At 43.7% G+C, this 23,117-nt stretch overlaps 1 protein-coding gene across 5 annotated transcripts in view; it reads right to left on the bottom strand.

Moving 5' to 3' along the window:
- GRB10 (growth factor receptor bound protein 10) overlaps positions 1 to 23,117 on the bottom strand; it is a 148,388-nt gene that overhangs the window by 17,667 nt on the left and 107,604 nt on the right. For all 5 annotated transcript variants that reach the window (XM_087760071.1, XM_087760077.1, XM_087760055.1 and 2 more), the window contains 2 exons: positions 7,724 to 7,880; positions 1,839 to 1,954 (listed from right to left, as the gene is read on the bottom strand). In XM_087760071.1, the coding sequence (XP_087616197.1) occupies positions 1,839 to 1,954; positions 7,724 to 7,880 (273 nt within the window). The remainder of the gene's footprint in view (positions 1 to 1,838; positions 1,955 to 7,723; positions 7,881 to 23,117) is intronic.

The raw sequence follows: 23,117 nt of genomic DNA, 5'->3' as shown, positions 1-23,117 counted from the left end.
AATAATCTCAAAGCAGACGTCTACCTCCTTTCCCCCATCCCACAAACACAGAAGCAAACATTGTTTAATGCACAAACAGGTGCTTCTACAGAGCTTTTCGATTTCAGGCATCCGGTACAATATCTCATTCATACCGAATCTTTGCATGACAAAGGTCAGACAGTTTTCTGACTGCTAAATCGATGACTTGGCTTCAGATTTATTCCTCCAGTTCCCCTTTTCATTTGCCATGTTTTAAAATGCCTATATAATTCGGTACACTGAATTTACTATACGCAGCAATTACATTAAGTCATTCTTTAAGTTTTTAAACATTCTTTGAAGCATGAAGACATGCAGAAATGCCTGAAATAAAACAATGACCGATTATAACAAGATGAATCACAACAAAAACGTTTCCAGTTTAGAACATTCGCCACTCTTCAGGCAATATAAATTTTAGTCTTTAGGGCGTAAAGGGAAGGGCTGAAGCGGAATCACCCTTCTGCCAGGTAAGATGCACAATGAATTACGAAAGCTAACATTTACCAGCCTCTCTTGAGTAGAAACAGTGCCATATGGCAACAGCTAATGCAACGGATAGGGAGCCTTCGCATTCTTACACCAAAAGAATGATTTATTCTCTGATTGCAGGAGCCTGGGACTGAATGCCAAGAATTCTGGGTTTTACTCCTATGCTCTGTTATTAATTAAAGTATACCACATAAAACCAATGCGCTAGCTCCTGTGATACCAAAATTTCTGTACAACACTCACATGTTCGTAGGTTATCAGATGGGAAGATCAACAGAAGTGAAAAATTACAAACACTCCATGTACAGAAATGTTTCACACAGTAAGTCAAGGCACAGCCTCTGAAACAAGCACCAGCAGATGACAAATGTACGCACAAGCACACGTGCGAGGATGCAGCAACTGTGCATTAGCGTCTATCAGGAAAGGAATGAATTTACCATCCGCAGTAACTTCAGCAATGAGTTTTCGCGTGACCTCATGAACCTTTTTTCTTCTGGCACCACAAAAGCCCGACTGACCCAAAATCTGTTCTCACCTAAACCACCTCTGGATTATACTTCTTCAGCTATCTAGATGGGTCGCACCAGCTGACACCGGTTCACGTCAATAGCCCGTTGCAACTTAATTGTTTAGATAAAATGTGAAAAAACATCCCCAAATAAGCAGTTACACTGCAAACAGTTTAAAATGACAACATTCAAAGGATGTTCATTCAAATCCAGGAACAAGCACAGCTATGACATACAATACTTTTCAAGCATGGATATACAGGAGGACATAGAGAGGGCGAGTTACTATGCTCAGTAAAGGAAGCAGAGCACACTAGTAAAGCACAGCCATAGGTGAAACACTGTTCAACATATAGAACGATAAACTGGAAATTCCTTCTATGTAGTTAAGTGCTTCAGGGGTTATCCAGAGGGGTTTTTTTTAATTATTACTGTCAGAACTTAAAAGGTTTGGATACTGCATGCCACGTGATCAATTTGCTTCAAATTGAGTAATTTTGAAGATAATGAATAAATTGCACTTTTGATTGTTTTTCTTAAACCAACAAATATTTCCCTGTTTTGGTCACTCTCCAACCTAACAATAGCCATTTTGAAAAAAGTATATTTGGTAACTTGAAAACACTTGAGGTTTTTAGGCTGGGAGGAGAGTAGAAGGAATTTAAACATTGGTTAGAAATTCTTTGGAAAGAATTCTGTTTGTTGGTTGCTTTTTTTTTTTAAAAGAGATGTTTAAGACATAACAGCGCCCAGCAATGTTATTGCAATCCATCCCTCTCTCTGCGGTGTAAACAACTAAGTAACGAGACTCACCATGGGATTTTTGAAAAATTCGTATTTTGCGTAATTCTTCCTGAACAAAAATTTACTTTCACTTCCCATTGTGGACTCGACTTGAACTATGAGCTCATGATCTTCCAAGCACCTCTCTGTGGAAAAAGAACATGATGTTAACACACAGCCAACCAGCAGAAGCAGCGAGACCAACTTCCAAAGAACAGGAGTAAAACAACCCAGTCTAATTCCGTTACCTTTTAAGAAGTTAACAAAACATATTATAGCTTTCAAACCATACTGCCATGAGGCATTTAAAGGAACTAGGGCGTAAGTATTACAAAGTTTAACGTTACATGGCAGTGTTCTTCAAAGATCTCCTACATCAGGGCTTCGTAAGCACAGACTTTTGAGAAAGGAAAGAACGTAAGATTTTCGGCGTGCAGTAGCTTAAAGAATACACACAAACCTCTTCTTTTGGTGCTGGCTATATGCCGTGGAACCGGAGAGGTGGACAGATTTAAGGGGAAAAAAGTTGCGGAAAGGCCACCGTTAGGTCTTGAACTATCACAGAAATACAGTGTCCTATTTGATCACACTCTATAAAACCAGTTCATTTCAAGGTGAACTTCAGGCCTTTATTGTAGATGCCAGACAATGGGGTTTATTATGAAAGAGGTCACAGGATCTACTTTACAGGAATACTGACAGAGACAAATGTTTTGTACACATGACAGGGCAATTTTTTGCTCTAGATTTGGTTACAAGGTAACTCTCCATAACCACCACTTCTCTGGTCAAAAGAATGGCACATCAAAGCATGAACAGATAGCTTAACAAATCAAATTCACTGAAAGTGGTAATTCAAAAGAAGGCAACTGGGCTAAATGTGCACTGCTTAATGAACTCATAATCTTGGCAAATTTTCAAAAGTTTCCGAGAAAATATTTAGGTATTTTTCAAACGTCTGAATAGTCAGTACTTTCATCCGTTAAATAACAAGAAATGAAAAATGAGGTCAAACAAAAAATAACTTTTGCAAAGCTCTATCCAAAATGCGTATGACTTGCTGGCAGAAGAAGTTTGGAGAGTCCCTTCCCCAGTTCATGTGCCTGCATCCTCGCATTCCCACAGTTAGAAATGCCAGGCTGCCACCCAAGTTCTCCTGGGGTTTTTCAGGACAGAAAGCAAGCAGTCATTGGTATCTCAAAAAGTAGCAAGCTCTTGAATTATTCAACTTAGCAGATTAATGGAAGTTCTCTGATTGGAAATTTAACCTATCTCTGAATGATCCCATTGTCTTTTTCACCTGCATTTAGGCTGTCAGTCATCACGACTTCAGCATTTACCATGCATTTGCAATGTCCAGCCTTGCCACAGATTGTGTTTCAAGGGGCTAACACTGAAGATTTTCCCCACTGGGCTGCTCTCACATCAAGAGCTGCTGTTTAGAGCATTAGCCATAACACCACTTTTAAGGGGTAGTTCTTCAACTAACGTACGCTGCAATACTGCTGTCGGTATCAGTTAATGAAGGACATTTTGCACCACCTGAGCATTCATCACCTAAACCTCTACCTTATCTACGGGCTTCACAGGTGAAGTTTCAGGTATTGCTGCTTATCTATTGCTACCATCATGGTTTTAAGCAACTGGTTAAGTCAAATCTCCTCCATACTGTGGTAAGGATGGTGGGCCTACGAGGGTGGGGAGGTCTTTCTGTTTTTTAAATTATGCTTCCTCCAAAAAACATTTAATTATGTTGATCTGAATCTTCATCACAGTATGAACCCTGTAAGACCATGTGTCCTGCTACTGCCTGCTTCTGTCATGGCACAAAGTTGTGGTCTTTGCTTTCCTAACGCGCTGAAGATTGCTCGCCTAAGGGCAGGGACAAACCACGTCCTGTTCAGTCTGTCCTGAGAAAATGCAGTCTAGATGAACATTTGCCAATTTGTTTTGTATTTTGATCGTTAGTTTGTGCAAATATACCCAGTGACTGTTTCTTTGATGCTTTAGGCAACTGACCTAGATGTATTTCTTTACTCTGTGGTGATACTCCCGCTGATTTAATGTTTACGTTTTCATTTTGATGGTGAAAGCCATCTTGAAGAAAAGGAGCAGCGTTTCATAGCACATCCGTGTAAAAAGGAAGCTAGTCCTGGTCAGTTTGCTACTGCTTCATAGAAGTGGAAGTCCTTGGTAGTTTGCACTCGGTTAGTACAAATGGGATGAACTGCCACTTGACACACCAGCAACTCAACCTCAGCCCTGCTTTGAGCTTCTTGCTACAAAACTAGAAGCACAGATGTCAGCCTATTAAGTTCAATAGGCCAGTCTGTCTTCAAGTGGTATTGCTGCTGATGTGACCAGAAACGTCTCCTTTTTGTTTATCTTGATAGGCTCAACTCAGTCTCCTCTACACACTTCCTAGACGAATAGGACAGACTTCCCTGCACCCCCCCCCCCTCCAAATTGCCCTGTATTACTATCTAAACTTATACAGAACTGTGGAACTGATATGAGATAGGAAAAGGATCTGGATTCCATCGTGAGCGACTCACAGGCATGGCCCAAAATTCCTAATTAGAGAATCACTACAAATGACAGGCAGACCAAAGTGTGAAACAGTCTGCCCTGTTTTCATATTTCAGCGAGCACTGTGTCTAACTGTTCCACTTTTAATTCGTTCAGATTAAGGCAAATCAAATTCAGTGCACATGTAAACAAGATAATCTATGCACGAAACTATGCAGCAATTCTTTCTTCTAACGCTACATATATTACAGAGCCCTACTACTTTTCTTTTCTGCTTCAACTATATTAAAGAAGATGGACGGTCAGTTCTGGAGCTGGAAAAATGAGGTTCGTAGGTAGGAACTCTTTCAGCATCCAGACACATGCTATCATGACAGCCTGTCTCCATTATTATTATTATTTCTGTTAACGTCCAATACAGATGTCTCACTCCCCATCCTAAACTGATGACAATTAAACATGGAGTAGCACATAGGGAGAATACCACATTTTATGAACAGGATAGGTGTACTTCTAGTTGCAAACAAAATAATGGGACCAATTCAAGTTTCACAGACTGCTTAAATCTTGACCACAAAAGTGTTTTAGATACTAGTGGTACAGTGCAGCAGGAACCATTTCCACATGTTAAATCTAAGCAAGTCTGACGATAAATTGTCACATCATTGCCTCCAGTGAGAACACAAATACCTTGTGCAGGCCAGTAACTGTTTGAAGGTATTTGCAGGCACGCGTGTTATTTGGAATACGCTTGACTACGCGTGCAAAGTAAGCAGTCAGGTGAAGGTTCCTTAAAAACCGGGACCTAGAAGATCACCGTAGTGATAAAATATGACGTAAAAAATGTGCTTGTGTCCTCAGTCTGCCCAACAGTAAAAAGATGAACTGGTTCTGCAAACTGAGCTCTTTTGGAAAGTAATATTAGGCAAGACCAGGAGGAAAAAAAAAGATAGTGAACTTAAAGGAACTCTCCTCTTTCGATGGGCTTCAAGATTACCACCTTCAGCATTAAGTCAGCAAGGATGTCTCGAGTAAGAAATGATGTCTTCTGGAAACACAGAATTCTCACTGCTCTTAAACCGTATTTCCTTCCAGACTGCTAAGTACCTATTTGCCATTGTTTTGTACTACATCAGATGTACTGTAAGCAGTCTTATTTCTAGAGGGAAAAATATGGAACACCAGACACCTGATAATAACTTCACCTAAGGTGCAGGCAGATTACTGCCTTGAACCGACAGTCTCTGAAATTCAGGGAAGCATTTAAGCTACGGAGAAGCTAGAAGTAAGCATCCGTATAAGAAAAAATTCACACTGCAACCAAAACTGGGTGAACGCGTAAAAGCTGGTATTTAGAGTTTATTGAATATGTCACGGTGTATACTTTGGTCCCCAAATACAAGAAATTGCATGTCGTTGTCTCCTGTTAAAGGAACTTTTATTCCCTTTTCTGTCCACATCCTTTCAAATACATGAAACCTGTATCATTACATCTTTTTGGCCGCTTTAAATACTTTCTTTTTCCTTTGTCTGTTCGCTTTACCCCCTCGAAGGCTGCAGGACTTCTCACGCAGACCTACTGCGTGGCCTGCAGAGGACGGCCCTGGAGCAGACCCTGCGGAACAAAGTTTGGTGGCTGCTGAAGCCCCAACCTGCCCATCCCGCTTGGCTTCTCCGGGGCAGCCGGGGCCCCGCTTTGTGCTACAGTGTGAAACAGAGGTCCCAGGCAGGCAGGTCCCCATGTATATAAATGCAGCCCGATAAGTATCTTGCTCTTTTCCCATCATTGTTAATTACCAAGTTATTTGCGTGTAAACAGAAGCTTTTGATTTCCTAATCAGCCTCCTGCCCGATTCATTCAGAGATGTCACACACCAGAGTTTGACAGCACAATTAGTCACCATGGAAGCTATTGTGATGTCACAAACACTGAATTGTGGCATCATTGAATGAATCTGGCAGGAGAAGGATGTTGGTTACAAAGGAGAAGGCTTCTGTTTACACAATACCTTGGTAATCAGCAATGATGGGAAAGAGAATATAGAAAAAGAGAGCCTGGTAGTTTAATGAGCATTGATAAAACTGAAAATTTGTAAAGGTTGTTAGAAGCGCGCATGTGGCATATTAAGCTACAGAGATAAAGGTTCTGTAATTTATACCTTAATTCTTCACCTCGTCCTACGTCCTCAGAACTGAAAGTATATCACAGACATATACAAACCAGTGCTTCATGTCCATTTTTTCACACATTTCTGTATTGGGAGAGATACCCAATAAAACCATTAAATAATCAGGATATCCTATGACTTTTTTTTTTTTTTGAGTGCTATTCTGCAGAGCAGTGAATTTTTCTGTGTTTCACAGTATCGGCTTACGGCATTACATCTCCAGCAAATTGTTTCCTTTTTTTATTTGTAAGGGTTCTGAATTACGTTTTTAGACATAAGAAAACCTCTGTTAGCTACAGATAACATTCACAATTTCAGTGCCGGTGATCACAGCTTACGATTTGTGTTCCTCTATTTTCTGGAAAAAATTCCCCATGAAGTATATCGACTAATACTCCAAATGCTACACTTCCTAAAGCATTGTCGTATGCTATGTGGAATTACAGACAGCGTATCTGAGTGATACGCAGTTGCAATCTGTACAGCAGAACCCTGCAACTAATCAGTGCCACAAAATAACAGGAAAAGCGAGACTGAATAACGTGAGATTCTTTCAGGTACTGTAATTAAACCAATTCACAGTGTTATTTAATTCCCCACAGTTCTTCCTCTTGCTGCCTTCTTGAAACTGTAACCATGACACCTTAATTTCAGGCAGGTGGAGGAGCTGCCGCCTGGAGAGCAGATGCCACCGCTGGTCCAGAAATTGCCCATGGATTTGCGGGTGGTGCCACCATTTTTTCCCTGCCTGAAGTCAAGTTTAGCCAAGCCCCTCCCCCACCTCAGCATGTCTAGCTTTCATAAGTATTACCGTAGGTATGCAAAGCTGAGTCTGTTCACCCAGGTCTCCCAGCTGGTGATGAGCTGAGCTGTTTCGCAGGACCAGTACTCTAAGGATCAAGCTTAATTTGCCTAAGCTGTTTATTTGCAATAGCTTCAGACACGGCAAGGTAGCAACAGAGCGCTAGCGTGAAGATTAGACAATTATTTTTCTTTTTTGTAATAAAAAACAGAGCATGGGAAATGAGAGAAGGACTTAAAATGGCTTAAACGCTTAACACATCAAATTGTAACACACAAAAAGCACGTATGCGACTTCAGCTAATTGTACAAATAAAAGCAGTGGAAAGAAAACGTTCCGGCTGGAAGCACATTAATACGAATTACACATATTTTATGTTCCCAGGTAACCACGCCACCCCTTTGACCGTTCCCTACCTAATCCTAGGTGAGGGTGATGCTCCACTAGAGTCCAGCTGTTATCATCCACACAATGACTTTTGTAAACGAGCAGCTGACAGAGGTCCCTGGCTGTCATGTCTGCTAGAATCTCGACCACTTTGCTTGTTCCATCTTCACTAAAGACTTTTACATCCTGCAACATAAAGGGTACACTTACAGATCAACAGCTCTGAACATAGGCAAACCACACAGCTACCGCGTAGAAAAGCATCCTCTTGGCGTGACGGTTCCAAGCACCTTGGCAGCCAGGACAAATGACATGGATGATTCACTTTATCACACTTTCTCTTGATGCCCCTTTGCCCTGTGTCCCCTCCCCCCCTCCCCAACACCTCCCCGCGCTCAACAAAGGTTCGGCAGGGTGAATGTGACCACATACACGGAAAAAGTGAGCGAGCAGGTTCTGTATAAAGCTGTGTAAGGCAAGCAAACGTGAAACAATATCAAGAGAGTACTTCGGCCACGGTGGGCGAGAGAAATTACATCCAGTCAAACACGCACGATTTTCTTTGCGATCCCGTCGGAGGCCTCCGAACATTTACAGAGGAGCAGGCCAAGACCCCGAAGATTAAAAATGGCTCTCTTGTTCCCCACTAACTTTTGATTGTTTCGCTTGGGGGAGTCCCACTTGCAGTTCGCCGGCAGATCATTTAGCTAGCACGGTCCACACATTTCTCTCCCTGCCCCGACTTCTCTTTCGATCCTAGCTTGAAAGTAGTTCGAAACCGAACGTGCATACGCTGCACGTCCTAAATGTTAATGGAGATGAGAGAACAAGTCAGGAACCTTCTCCCCACCTCCTGAATTATACAGATGCTTTGCTCTTTGCATTGTTCTGCTCAAGCGAGAGCCACTTGCCGCAAAATTGTTCCTCCGGGCAAACGTGCAGGTCCGAGATTGCAGTCAACTCCGCGTTGAAAACGCTCGGCACCCTCGCAAGAGACGGGGAATCTAACAAAAACCCGGAGGGCAATTCGATACGGAAAAATCTTACCTCAACGGCACGTAAAAGGCAGCAGTCGGAAGAACAAGATGGCATTTTAAATAGCGATCGCCTCTCGAGAGAGAGTTTGCGCTCTGCCTCCGCCGGCCCTTGGTAGCCTGCGGCTGGGCGCCCGGGGTGCCGGCGGTCTCGGCGGGCGGGCGGGCGGGGGGACGCTACCTGTCACGTAGCCCCTGCGGTGGGGACTGTTTCTGGGGAGGGAAACAACTCTGCCAGGGCTCCACTCAAAGGGTTACACGCAATCTTTGCGGTAGTGAATCAAACCACACCGTGTAGACCAATCCTAGCCCTCCCTCCGACTGATGTAATCATTTCCCACACACTATCAGACTTCCAAATTATTCCCGCCCCCCCCACCCCCCAAAAAAAAAGAAATTACAAAGGAAATTTGTTTTTATGACCACCCACGGGCGTTTTGAGACCCCCCTCCGGCAGCCCCGAAGTTCAAAGGCGGGGGGGTGGGGAGGGGGGGGGGCAGCCGAAACCCCGGCGGCGGAGGCACGCGTGCTGCCCGAGCGCCGGCGCCGCGCCTGCCCGCAGCCCGGCCTGGCAGCGGCTGGTCCCATCGGCCCGCAACTTCGCCGCTTCAACTTCTCCTCCCGCCGGGCCGGGCCGGGGCGGCCCCGGGGCCGGCTCCCCTCCGGGCCCGGGCCGGGGGCGAGGGGGCGGCGGCAGCGCCGCACGCCCAGCGCCCGCCGCCGGCTCCCGCCTCTCCCCCCCCCCGCCGCCGGCTGCGCACAAATTCAAGCCCAGTGAGGGAGGAGTTAAAGCCTCATCCAGCCCAAGTGACTCAAACCCGCGCGTTCGGGAAACGGCTTCGTCTGACAGCGGGGATGAGCCAGCTCTTTCAGAAGCAGGCTCTGAGGAGAGGGAGAGGGAGAGGGAGAGGGAGAGGGAGAGGGAGAGGGAGAGGGAGAGGGAGAGGGAGAGGGAGAGGGAGAGGGAGAGGGAGAGGGAGAGGGAGAGGGAGAGGGAGAGGTCCCGGTTGCTGTAGCTCTGGGGAAGGCACGCACGCTGCACGATGTTACAGCTGCTCCTGCCAACACCGAACAGAGTCAGAGGCATCCTCGCACACACAGAAATTTGGGGGGTGGGGGGGTTCTGTCCTGCGGGCAAGTCTGTTTTCCGTAACTAGCGCCTATTTCGCAGTGAAGCACCGCACCGCACCGGCGGCAGCGGCGGCCGGGGAGGAGAGCGCAGACCTCCCCTACCCCCTACCCCCCCCCCCCCCCCGGGCGTGCAAGCACGCTGAAAAGCCAAAACTTCACACGACAGAAAGTTGCTGGTTTGTTTTAGTGGGGAATGGGGAGGGACTAATACCCACTCGGTTTTTTTTTTTTTTTATAACTACTGTTTATTGCAGTAGATTGGAAAGCAGTGACGCAACCGAAAAGGTGGTGGTGATACAACTCCTTTCCGGTTTCAGCTCACTCGGCGCACACAACTCCACTTTCTGTATTGAAAGTGAACTCTTTCGGGTGGGTCTCCTGCCTCAGGAACCAGCGCGGTGACACCGCTCATTCACCCGCCAGGCACCCAGGAGCGCGGCCCGGCGCTCTCCCCTCAGCCTTCACGGGGGAGCCTCCGCCAGGCCTCCGCCAGAGGAACCGCCGCTTTTGTGACACCCGAGGCACAAAAGCCCCTCTTTTCCTTCCCTGCCGGGACCGAGGCAGCAACACAGGCCAGGCTGCAGCTGATCCCTGTCACTGCCAGGTCCCAGAAGAGGGGGAAAGCTGCTCCACTGAGGGTGCCTCCCAAGTCCTTGCAGGTGGAAAAGAGAGCGCCCTAAGGCAACCGCCACGCTGTTCCCTGCTCCCGAGCGCAGAAAGACTTCCATGGTGTATGGCCACTGGAAGAAGGCTGCAGCTGTCTTTCATGGTTGCTCACGCCATGCTCCCTCGGTGTGAAGCAACGGGGTCACGGGTGCGCGTCCCCCCCTCCTCGCCCAGAGTTTGAGCCGACGCCAGCTACCCAGGCCTACAGCGGCACCTGGGAGCAGGTGCGGGGGCGCTGGGCCGTTCTTCGCCGCGCGGCTCCGCCGCAACGCCGCGTCTCTCCTGCCGCCGGTCGGGCCCTGCAGGCAGCGCCCCGCTACTCCCACGCCACAGCGGCCGTCGGAGCTGCGTTACAGACGCGGGTACGTTCATCGGCAGGGAGGGTCAGCGGCGGCGGGACGAGGGTTCAGCGGCTGGACGGGGTGAACGCAGAAACGAGCACGTTACCTTCGCTGACCATGAGCAGTGCCGTGTTTGCTATCACGGACAGCGCAAGGCCGCGTATCACCACTGACATCACGGATATAAAAGACTGCATCAGGAGGGGATGTAACGGCCTGAGCTGAACCCTGGCCTACCAGACGGGAGAGAGACAGAAGTGAGGCGAAACCCCGTGCCTCTGCGGAGGCAGGAGTGCGATGGTCCCTAAGAGGCTTATGCGAAAGGTAAGGGGATTTTATGCCCCCATGCAGCGCCGCAGAGCATGACGTAGAACCACAAATACGAAACCAGCTCAACAACAAAGCTCCAGCTCAAACTTTCTGACAGTTTCTGTGACAAAAGAGGCATATAACAATATTACTGTATCACAGAGGGGACTTAATTTAAAGTCGATTGGTCAAATCCAACGCTGTCACATTTCCTTTTTTTTTTTCCTTCTTTTTTTCAAAGAAGCATCTCCTACTTTAAAATGTTAAGGCCTCCCTATTAAAACTTCTTCCAGCAGAAACACTGTTTCACTTGCAAAATTATTTTGGTACTTACTATCTACAAAGGAAAATGAAGCAGAATTCATTCTGAATAAAATACTCGAATAATGCAAACACTTAGCCTGAAGAGAGGTTCAGAAAGTTAGTCTGACACATGTGCCCTGCATCCCTCTGAGAAATGCAGTGAAATGCAACAGCAGACTGCCTGCAACACTGATTTACAAAAGGCCCTCATTACGTCAGCAGCACAAGGCACCTTCTATTCAAAATTAAGGTTAAGAATGCTAAGCCAACCAGAGCACTATATTGGCTGAACATTCAGTGCTTTACAGTGCAAAGGAGCAGATAACAGACTGCACCATTGTTCTGGGAAGAATTCTTCCCCCAAGCTTTTTTTTTTTTTTTTTTCCTTTTTTGAAAGACAGAAAGACTTAAAAATTAAAAATTTAAAAGAACATTAATATTCATCACTTCAGTGGTTTCGTATAATGGGTCGCATATCTGGAGTACCCTCATGGCTGTTTCATCTTCCAGCCTCAGTTCCTCAACTCCACTACAGTGTTTTGTGTGCATCAAGTAACATAAACATTATTAGGAATGAGGACAAAAAAAAACCAACCAACACCCCAGTCGTGTCACGGTCACATTACTTCTTCTCCACTTTTCTATTTGTGCTATTTTTTCCTTTTTCTGCAAAAGAAAACCCAGGACTATATACAGTTATCATAAAAATTGATGCTTTTAAATGACATTATGCTGAAAATCTTCAGCATCAAACAGATCCACATTTGCATTCTACAGTCTGAAATTAATCATGGTGTAATTTATGTCAGTGCAAACCAACCTTTGTTATCCTGGATTATGAGTGCAAACTAAGTATAAGCAGAGAGTACCAGTTATCAGAAGGCCCTCTGACTGACATTTAATAGATAAAAGGTTTCAGTACACTAGTTCTTCAAGTTTCCCTTCATAGGAGATGAAGATCAGAGACATCACAGAAAGCCATTAAAATACACTGAAGAGTCATTACCAAGAGCTGCACAAACTGAAAATCAGTCCAGCAAGTTTCAACTTTCATCCCCTGATTTCACTCATCAAGACTGTTCAGCCATGAGAACCATACCATCAGTGAGGTAAGCAGAAGGAAAATTGAATTGAAATGCATGTACCTTGTGCTAGCAGGGGGAGAGATTTATTGCAGAAGGCACCTATGTACCAGGCAGGTACTCGCTGTTTTCACTGGAACCCTGTTTTGATGAGATCATTTTTCTGAAGGCTTTCTGTACTCAAAGCTCGTGGGCTCACAAGAGCAGAGTCAGTCACTGGAAGAACGGGGAAGCTTTCAATTAGGATCAGTCAACTCAAAGCTGCCGAAGACTCAAGCTCTGCATGCAGGTTACCCTTGAGCTGCTATTTGCCTAGTTGAAGAGGTAACAAAAAAGGAGGGTTTTGCTTCCTAAAGTTGCAAACCTTTGATGAAGAAAAGCCTCTAAGCATTCTCTGTGCACACCTGACAGGCAAGCAACTCGGTCAACCACATCTACACACTGGAGCACCAGCCAGTCCCCCCCTTACTTGCCCAGCAGCATAAAGGCAGCTTTATAAGACAAGGGAATTTCAAGTGCTTCAATGAAATAAATATATAGGTCAACCCTATGGCTCTTCTTGCCTCCTCTGTTGCACAGCTCGTGCAGGAAAAAAGCCCTTCAGACAAACAGCAGCAGCAACAGCAATACACTGCAGATAGGATCACTCATATACAAGGCATCAGATACTACTTCCTTATAAAAGAAAAACAACTGTGAGTTATTTGATCATTGCTTTTTTCCCCTACATATAAACATAAAACCCTAGGAAATGCTGAGGTTAAGGTTCTCATAGCAACATTAACTCTCTCCTCTGGCATATACTATATTTAGGTACACATTTAAAAGCCTATGAACAACAAAGGAAAACAACTGTTGTAAGATCAAGATCTTAGTCTTTGACTTTCATATTCAAAACAGCAATCTTAAAAAAAAAAAAAAAAAAAAAAAAAGGACTTAAGTTGGCCACATTACAAAACCCTGATTCTGCCCCTCTTTGCTAGGCTATTGAATTTTAAACCCATTTCCAAGAGTCAGAGGAATAACTTGACTTGAAGGGGAATCACAGTATCATCCTACATTCAGTGGTCATCAAACACCAACACTAAAGCCATGAACTCTATGAAGGTCGTACCAGCGAGGCAGGTTTTGGGAATCACAGCGGCGTGGGCAGAGAAGGGCAGGGCCAGATTAGTGCTGGGTTCAAGTCAGCATCTATATTTGGAGGGATAGTGCTTCCAAACCCGTCACGTATGAACGCCCAGGCCCACGTTCAGCCCAGGTAATTTTAGAGAGTTAAATTCCTCCTGAAGCTAAGGGAGAGAAATGGGGTAACTTAAGATCTAAAGCACATGACAAAGGCATTTGTGTGTGTCTGCTAGCTGCAGAGGGAATCTAGGCTCCTGACTCTGGACTTCAGCTGGATGCCGTAAGCTGTATTGGCTGAATTCAGGCCGGGGTGACTAATCAAGCAAACATGTCTCTCTGCACTATTGGCATAATTACACACTGCAATTGTTGACATTTGAGCTTAAAAAAATAAGCAAAGTGTGTGATGTTGCATATACACAAAGCACATTTAAAGGAACATATACGACGAGCACAAGTGGGGTACTCTTAAAGTTTAAAACCCGAATATTGTAAAAACAAGCCAAAGCTTTTCCTCCTCTCATTCAAAACTATGTGTGAAAATGGCTATTTGTTACGGAGACAGTGGATGAAGTCTATACTTATTATCTATCATCTCAAAACAAAGTACTAATACCCTCTGTATAGGCTTAGGCTTGTACAGCAACTGCATCAAAGCTTCTTCAAAAATCTCAGCTGTTTACACACAAAGGTGTGAACTGTGCAATGTACTTTTACAAAAAGACTGTACAGAGCATGTTTTTAAGACATAACCACTGCCTGCATGAACAAAAGATATATTCCAACGTCTACTCACGTACTTAGAGGCTGAAGGTTTGGAAACTCTAAGTTGCTACCCTATAATTTCCATATTTTACAAACAAATAGCAGAATGCAGTTCGAAGTGATACATACCCACATACAGACAACACACTGATTTTGTGACAGTATCCCCAAAAGCCGTTTCACTCTCTCCCACTTCGGTTTAATGCTCACATGTTCAGATAAATCATTTGACCCATTTGACATTTTCACATCTTCCCACTCGATTTCTCGTTTGCCTCTCATTTTTAGGTAAAAGAAAGGAGAAAGACTAATTTTCAAACCTTTTAAGAGTAACAATAGGCCTTTATGAATTTTGCTGAAGCTTCTGGATATTTGCAGGAGGCTGGAAGAGAGAAAGCTTGGGAAGCGGTTTGGATAGGCTTTGACAGAGTACCAGTCCACACCACTGGGAAGGCAGCCCAGCAACAGCCAGCTCACCCAGCCCCGAACCTGGGGGTCCAGACTCCTCCTGTGGTCACAGCACTGACAGCTTACATTTTCTTCTTTGCCTGCATCCTCCCCCACCCAGCATTTCCCATTAGTTTTGATTATGAGTCTGTAAATGAGCTCCCTTTTCTCCACACAGCTCCTCCCAACAGCAATTGCTTTTCATGCAAAAAATCCTTTCTAGTTTCGAGATCTTTTATGTACGGAAAAAAAGATAGTTACAGGCACTGTTACACTCCTTTGATTATGTAATGAAACACATGAAGTGATGTTGCTGGCATTAACCTTTATCTTTCATACATTTTATTGTGCAATTTATCCCTAGATAGTTTGCAATCTTCCTCAGCTGTGCTTACAGAATGTATTATTTATTGTCTGAATTTGCTCCAAGAGAAAGGTTTCGTCGAAAAGTTCTTGCAAACACAATTTAAGTCACTAACAACCCTAGAAAGGGTAATACAAAGAAAAACTATAACTTCTTGATTAAAATTCTTAAGTAACCAAGCTAGTTACTGAGTATTTTAAATTGTTTTGCCATTATAAATTACTCTGTAGAAAAGGAATTATTACCACATCTTCCTTGCTGCCAGGCTTTCAACCACAAGAACCACATTAATTTGAAGCTTGGCAGACAGCGCAACAAGGCTCCAGGGAGCAGCTTCCCATAGGATTTAGAAAAATGGTGCAGGTCCCGAAGACGTGGATGGCTCCTTCTTTCCCAGTAGGACACTGTGACAACTGCATCCGAGGCACTCGCCATCTGAGTGCCCAGGCCACCCTATAAGCCAGAAAGCCATTTCGGCGTAGGGTCCGGCAACGTACAATTGGCTTCTTGCTTTGATTTACTATTGTCCAAGTACAACTTCTGCATGGGTAGTCCACAAAATTCTCCTTCCCTTGCACGCTTTTCTGAGGGGAAAGGAGCAGAGAGGTTGCAGAGCAGAAAACAGGAACACCATTAAGGGTTGTTCAGAGAGCTCGACTCGGCTCCAGCCCTCCATTTGCATGCACCGGTCCAGTCATGTACTATAGGAAAGGGATCAGAGACCGCTTTTGAAGACGTCTTTGGAAACTGAGGATTAGTACTTGAAAAAATACGTGCATTTTTCATGCATGGGAAAACCTTTGGGGCAGCGACTGCCTCTTATCTGATACAATGGGACTGTGGGATTTTGACTGTGGTTGATAAAATGACAGAAATAAAATAAAACAACAGCAACAGCCCAACAATCAGGGATGATGCCAAATAAGCTATATTTGGAATGTCCAGACATGACAAAACAAACACATTATTTTAAGAACCGGTAGTTATGAAATTTGTCTTGAACAACTGCAATCCAATTTACCTAGTCTGGTAGCAAAGGAATCTAAGCAAGCAGAAGATGCAGAACTGGACAGAAATGACAAACTTAGAATGCAATACAGAAGAAGACAAAGATAGACCCTCTTCCCACTCCTGTTTCTTCCTCCCTCCTCCCACAAGAAGTAATCACAAGGAGTGAAAAAGCCAAGGATTTAAGGACTTGGGAGTTTGTTCCCTGGTGCTTGCAAGTGCAGAGTTCCCAAGGTTTTCTCTGCAGCCCTGAAGGCTAAAATAAATTAAAAAAATTCATGAAAACAAGTTCTTAGCTGAAGCCCCAGCTCCTAGATCTGACAAGTCTTGCCAGAATTGACAACAGCAGGATAAAGAGTTTTCACGACACATACAGAGGTGCGCTAGATTAAAAAAAAAAAATAATATCAATTATCTGTCTTTACAAGAGTCCCTTTATTCCCCTCCGCATCCCGATTAACCAACACTGACATCCCAGACCAGGCAGTTACACCACAGCTGTTGGGAGAGAGGGGGAAGCTGGAAACCAAAACAAAAAATGAAACTTTTAAAGAAAAACTATATGAACTTAATATGCGTAGCTTGATCAGAGAAGAATCAAGCATGGTATATCATACAGAGACACCATACAGGGCTACAACCAACCAAAATGTGAAAATATGAAGATGAGAGCAACTCAGGACAGTGAAAAAGGTAATGGAAGCTAATGGAAAAAAAGGCAAAACGTGGAGAAAGGCTCCTAACGAAGACCGGCTGTAATGTCCAGGCACTCAAGGAATGATGACTATTTAACGATGGGAACCTGAAGTATAAATACACTGCGAAACTCACAGCCCAACGGCCTCCATGCGCTGAAAATCCCAAAAGCTCAAGCACACCTTGGAAATATAAATTTCCCGCACCCCGAGAGCATCGATCTCAACGCACAACAGGTTTTCCCCATCGGGCTGAGTTCATACTGCCCTGACAATAAAAGAGGGATGCTTTATAACGAATGGGTGACAGGCTTAACTACAGCAGCATGGCAAAGCATCCCTAATGCTCAGCCGTCAGCTGCCTCCTGTACAGTATTCAGCAATATTGCTTAACTTCCCGTCTCCCAAGCTACCGTCTCTGGAAGCTGGCGATTTCAAGCAGCGAGTATCAGCTAATTGTTACTGCCTGCAACGTTCAGGATGTTTTATGGGTCAGTTTGTCACACGCACACAATAAATGCTTTTAACAGAGCTGCTCACATTGGGAGGGTATTTCTGCGCAACTGTGTAAGCATCGATTGTGTGGCCAGAATTAACCCCCTGCAGGTCTTTGCCCAGGAAAAGTTATGTCAATGGGAGAAGAGGGCTCACGTTAGCCTCTCCCCAAGGCATGCATAATTCTCATTTTCAGCAACTGCTTTAATAGAAAACTGCTCCACAAAACTGCTCTGCTGTTAATTTTTGGTAAATTTAGGTATCGCAGAAAACAATGGCTTTCTCCAAATTCAAGAACGATATATCAGAAGTTTCCAGGGCTGATGCAAAATCTGGGGTTACGTCACCATGACTAAGCTGGATATTCTCTCTTGAATGCAGCTAGCCCCATGCAAATCTCACTCCCTTCCAACCTGCTAAGAATTATTCATTTTCAGTGGGAAAAAAGTGAGAAAAATATTGGCGAAAACCCAAACACAACGATACAAGAGATTTATTAGCATACAGTGTCTAACCACCCCACCTCAAAACACCTAGTGTAGAGATCCAAGTTACCACGAAATTTTTCACATCCCTCGCTGCTCTGCTTCCCTGCTGCACCCATCCATCTGTGCATGCTATGGCAGGACCAACTCACGAGTTTTAACTCCACGGCAAGCGCCTCTAACTTATCTATTTCCGAGTTCCCTCTCCAGGGCTTACTCGAGACCATTTTGCACACCCCTTCCTCCAAGTAGGGGCACCACAAACAAAAAAACAAACACAAAAAAACCCACACAACCCAACCCTTTGCTTAGCTTACGGGGACAAATTCCCTGCTGCCATGGTTACCACTCCAACTTCTCTTGTGGAACTAGAAATAAAAAAAATAAAAAAAAAAAAACTTCCCTGAGAACAGACGGCTATATAATGTTAGTTCTCCCTCCCCTCACTCATCATTGTTAGCCACTAAATCAGCTACATCTGGCATATTTAATTTGGACTAAATAAAATGTCACTAATTAAAAAGATGCCGAACAAGCAATACATGACATTATAGAAACAGAGAGCTTAGGATCTGAACACAGCCTATGAGGAACGGAAAGGATTCAACTAGTTTTTACCAAAAGCTGAGAAACAAAGGCAACTAAATGGTCCTCTATACAATCTTACTCACAACAATGTCCTCTAGAAGCTCTCCCCTATCATCTAGGTGTACCGAGGTTTCCAAGCACTAATTCCTGGAGCAGCAGTGGCTCAAAAGTGAAGTAGTTAGCTCATTATACATGGTATTATTCAGCTGGAAGTCTGCAGCCTTCATTCCAACTTTTAAAAAGAAGGTTAATTTGCTAAAGCTACAATGAGCAAGATGTTCAGCAGACGTGCACACAAGTTGCTTTAAAGGACCCATGGCCACGTAGCTGCCTCTGAACAGTAACAGCCTCTCCTGTCCTATGTTCTCCACACTGTTGTCAGCAGCCTAATTTGAAGTATCACACACCGCTCTCCATCCTTCCTCTCTTGCAACTCCTCTCCTTAGCCCGTCCCTGAAGACTAACACGTCAGCTCTCTGCATCTCCCATCGCAGGTCACACCACGGAGATGTCACCGCTGCTTTGTATGGCTGACCAACACAGCCACCTCTTCGAAAGCAGCTCCTCTTACCTTGACATCAGTACAGCCTCCCCCCGCAGTGATTCACATCATACTCCTCGACCAGGCTTTCGCCTTTGGGGGTACATCATTATCAGTATTCCACTACCACTTATCAAGCAGATTTCAGTGCAAAGCTTCACTGAATCATATAAGCCTCTTCTCACAGCCCTCAAATGTTTTCCATCATCTTTTTTGCCAACTGGTAAGCTTTCATTCTGAAGCTGTACTATCCCTTATGATTAGTTGAATAAGCATTTGAGTGACTTTTAGTGCCTCCAAGGCTGAGGATTTCCCATGAGAACAGATCATCTTCTAAGTGCTCTGGTCCAGCTTCTCAGCATTTATAAATGGCTGGCTCCTCTCTATTTTTGCTGATGTATGAAGTAGAACAGATATTTAGGCATACTTTGATTGCCATTGCTTAATGTCAAGACTGCTGATGGTCAAATAAGATTCAAACATTCAACACAGAAATCCCCACATAAAGTAAATTTTAACACAATTCTTACAAGATGTTCAAGTGGATTATGTCAATAACGCTGGCACACACTACGCAAGTAAAAAGATTACTCTTCTTAGAGACTCAGTTGTTATAAATGAATTAACAGTGAGCTTTATCCTCATGAATCCAAACAATAGTAAAGACATGTAACACGGAGATGATGTATTTCAAAATCATCATGCCTTTAACCTTTTTTTTTTTCCATTATAAAAGTTTAAGAACAATCATAGGATCGCAGAAGGGTTGAGGGTGGAAAGGACCTCTGGAGGTCATCTGGTCCACCCCCATTGCTCAAGCAGGGCCACCTACAGCCTGTTGCCCAGGACCACATCCAGACACCCTTGGAGTATCTCCAAGGACAGAGATTCCACCACCTCTCTGGGCAACCTGTGCCAGTGCTCAGTCACCCCCGCAGTTAAAAGAGTGTTGCCTGATGTTCAGAGGGAACCTCCTGTGCTTCTGTTTGTGCCCATTGCCTCTTGTCCTGCCACTGGGCACCACTGAAAAGAGCCTGGCTCTGACCTCTTTGCACCCTCCTTTCAGGTACTTATCTACATTCATAAGATGCCCCCAAACTTTCTCTTTTCTAGGCTGAACAGTCCCAGCTCTCTCACCCTTTCCTCATAGGAGAGATGCTCCAGTCCTTTAATCATCTCTGTGGCCCTTTGTTGGATGTTCTCCAGTATGTCCACATCTCTCTTCTACTGGGGAGCCCAGAACTGGACCCAGTACTCCAGGTATGGCCTTGCCAGTGCTGCATAAAGGGGGAAAGATCACCTCCCTCAACCTGCTAGCAATGCTTTGCCTATGGCAGCCCAGGATATCATCAGCCTTCTTTGCGCCAAGGGTATACTGCTGGTTCAGGTTCAAGTTGGTGTCCACCAGGACCCCCAGGTCTTTTTCTGCCAAGCTGCTTTCCAGCTGGGTGGCCCCCAGCATGTACCGGTGCCTGGGGTTGTTCCTCCTCAGGTGCAGGACTTTGCACTTCCCCTTGTTGAACTTCATGAGGTTGCTGGCAGCCCATTTCTCTAGCCTGTAACCTCTTATACAAATAGTCCAGAGTTATATAAATACCACAATATTAACTAAAAGCATAAGAAAAAAATCTAGTGAAGTTTGATCATATATTAGGAGCCCTAAATGGTTTTTTTTCCTAGGATCTTTCATCAGTATTTTCCCAAGCCATGCTACAGTCGTTCGAAGTTCCCTTTAAGTTAACTGTTTCAGAAACACTTAAAGTCCATTTGTCAAAGGCTGATGAACTCAACTGTGTAAGTTTAAATACGAGGTAGTGTGCTGAAACCAATGTCACAATTAAAAAAATGCTTCCTGATATAGAACTAGATAACATAATGTTAGAGATTTGATGCCAAAGCTTGCATGAAAGAAAATGCTACTTCTTCGTTCAGCATCTGCTTCAGATTATTTTACATGGAAGTCACTGCTGCTCTGAAACTGTCAAGGCACAGTCAGCTTCCAATTAAGCTATCTTATCTTTGAAGCTGATTGGAAGCAAAGCTTTCTCCTCCCTACAGGCATCCCTCTAAAGTAGGTGATCTGATATAATTTCCAAATGTATTTACTCTGTGTTGTCCACCCAATTAAACATCTTGCACAAATGCAGTCAGCGAGCCTTCTCTCTAATTGAAAAGTTTATGCAACAATTTTCATGAGACTCCCATTAAACATTTAAAATCATTAGCTGTATTAGAAAGACATTTATATTCAAATAGCTCACATGCCTAGTTTCTTTGTTTAGCATAGGCAAATGAATATGAAAAAGATCCCCAGAGGAAAAGACCAAATATTGGGCGAATCTTTTCTTTAAGACAACAGACGCTCCCTAGGAACCAACTCTACATGGTATTGAATAGGAAATCTTTTAACAGTGGCCTTACTACTGTAGCCGATCATGGAGAAATCAACCATTTCCAAGACTCAGGAAGGCAATGGCAAGGGAGTTGACTCTGTGTTTTTATATATTATAGATAACACATAACAGTCATCGCCTGCAAGTGTGCTCCCTTCTTCCCCTTCACCCTCTCCCTAAATTATTGCCAATAAGTTAAAGAACTCCACCATGCAAAGACACTAGTAACTTTTTTTCCATCCTGGCACAAATGACAATTTTTTTAAAGGATTTTGATGGCTCTGTATTTACATCATGGATCTTCTTTAAGAATTATGCTGAGAAAAATCTAGGTCATTGAAACCTCCTTAAACTGAGCCACAGAGAAACTGAAAGATAAACCTGACATCAGTGCCTTTACATTATTTTGCCTTTTCACAAGCTGATTTTTTTTCCAGATTGACTGGCAGAAGGTAGATCAACCTTTAGACATCTTTCTTATTCTGAAGTTTCTATTTCCATGAGTGAGTTAATTCCATTCCCATCCAAAATAAAACTTTAAAAAAAAATGCTGTGCATTTGGCAAACAGACCCAGCTATGTAAGAACAATTTTAAGAAGGCTAGGCTTAAAGGGCAAAAGTACAACTTAGATCAACATATAACAGAAGATATGTAAACATCTCAGTTTAGGATCCTGGGCAACATAATAATGTAATAGTCCCTTCTAGACAAAACTTTATAAATAAATATATATGAATGTAAACAGTGTTTTTCCTCCCCCTCTCCCCCTCCCCAAACACTAGCTTGGTTTTGGTATGGATCTGAATATTAAGATCTGCTTCCTTTAGACTATATGCTTATTGCAGTCTTCCATTTATGTAAACTAGTAACATACGTTTAAATTTTATTCTATAGATTTCAAATTACAACACTTACTTCTTCTGTTCAACCACCATGTAGAATTTTTAGGTTAAATACATAGTTGTACACGTCAAAACTAATTTATTTTGAAGCGAAAAGTGTCCATTAAAACCATATTGCATTAATAATTATAATTGGCAATAACTAATTATTATTATTATTAGATATTAATAATTATTACTGCATTTCTAATGCTGTGTCCAACATAAATCTGTTGACTTCAGCAAATGTCAGTCTTTATCACTCTCTATTCATTCACCTATAGACAATTGTACACACGGGAAAAACTTTATTGCCTTTTCCAGCTTCAGAAGGTTGTGTCTTTGGATGGTGGCTTAGCATAACCACCATAAGGTTTCTTATTGGAGAAAAATCTATCTTGCCTTTTGTACAATGTAGAAAAGCGTCACAACGTTTGCTTCTTCCACAACTCCCCCATCTTGTTGCACAAGATTGCACATGGCAAAGTAAAAATTTTGCCTAGCTGCAGGGTATTAACAAAAAATACTCTGTACTGAAACTATTTTCATTTCAACTGTTGCTCATACACCCTTCAACATAACAGACACCGATGAGACCCGAAGTGTAACTTGTAAGAACTAAGTGGTTTTGTGGGTTTGTTGCCAGAGCTCTGCAGGTTCTTCTTTCAGTGCACCCAGCTGTACAGAAAATAACCCAAGTCTGCTTGGCTCACATCAACTGACGCTTTGCCAACATATACGCTCTATGAACTTCACTTTTTAAAAC

Source organism: Nipponia nippon, unplaced genomic scaffold (assembly GCF_047370975.1).
Source record: "Nipponia nippon isolate SJK-2023a ecotype South Korea unplaced genomic scaffold, ASM4737097v1 scaffold_1, whole genome shotgun sequence".
NCBI lineage: Eukaryota > Metazoa > Chordata > Aves > Pelecaniformes > Threskiornithidae > Nipponia > Nipponia nippon.
This window is presented reverse-complemented; position numbering and strand designations above follow the sequence as displayed.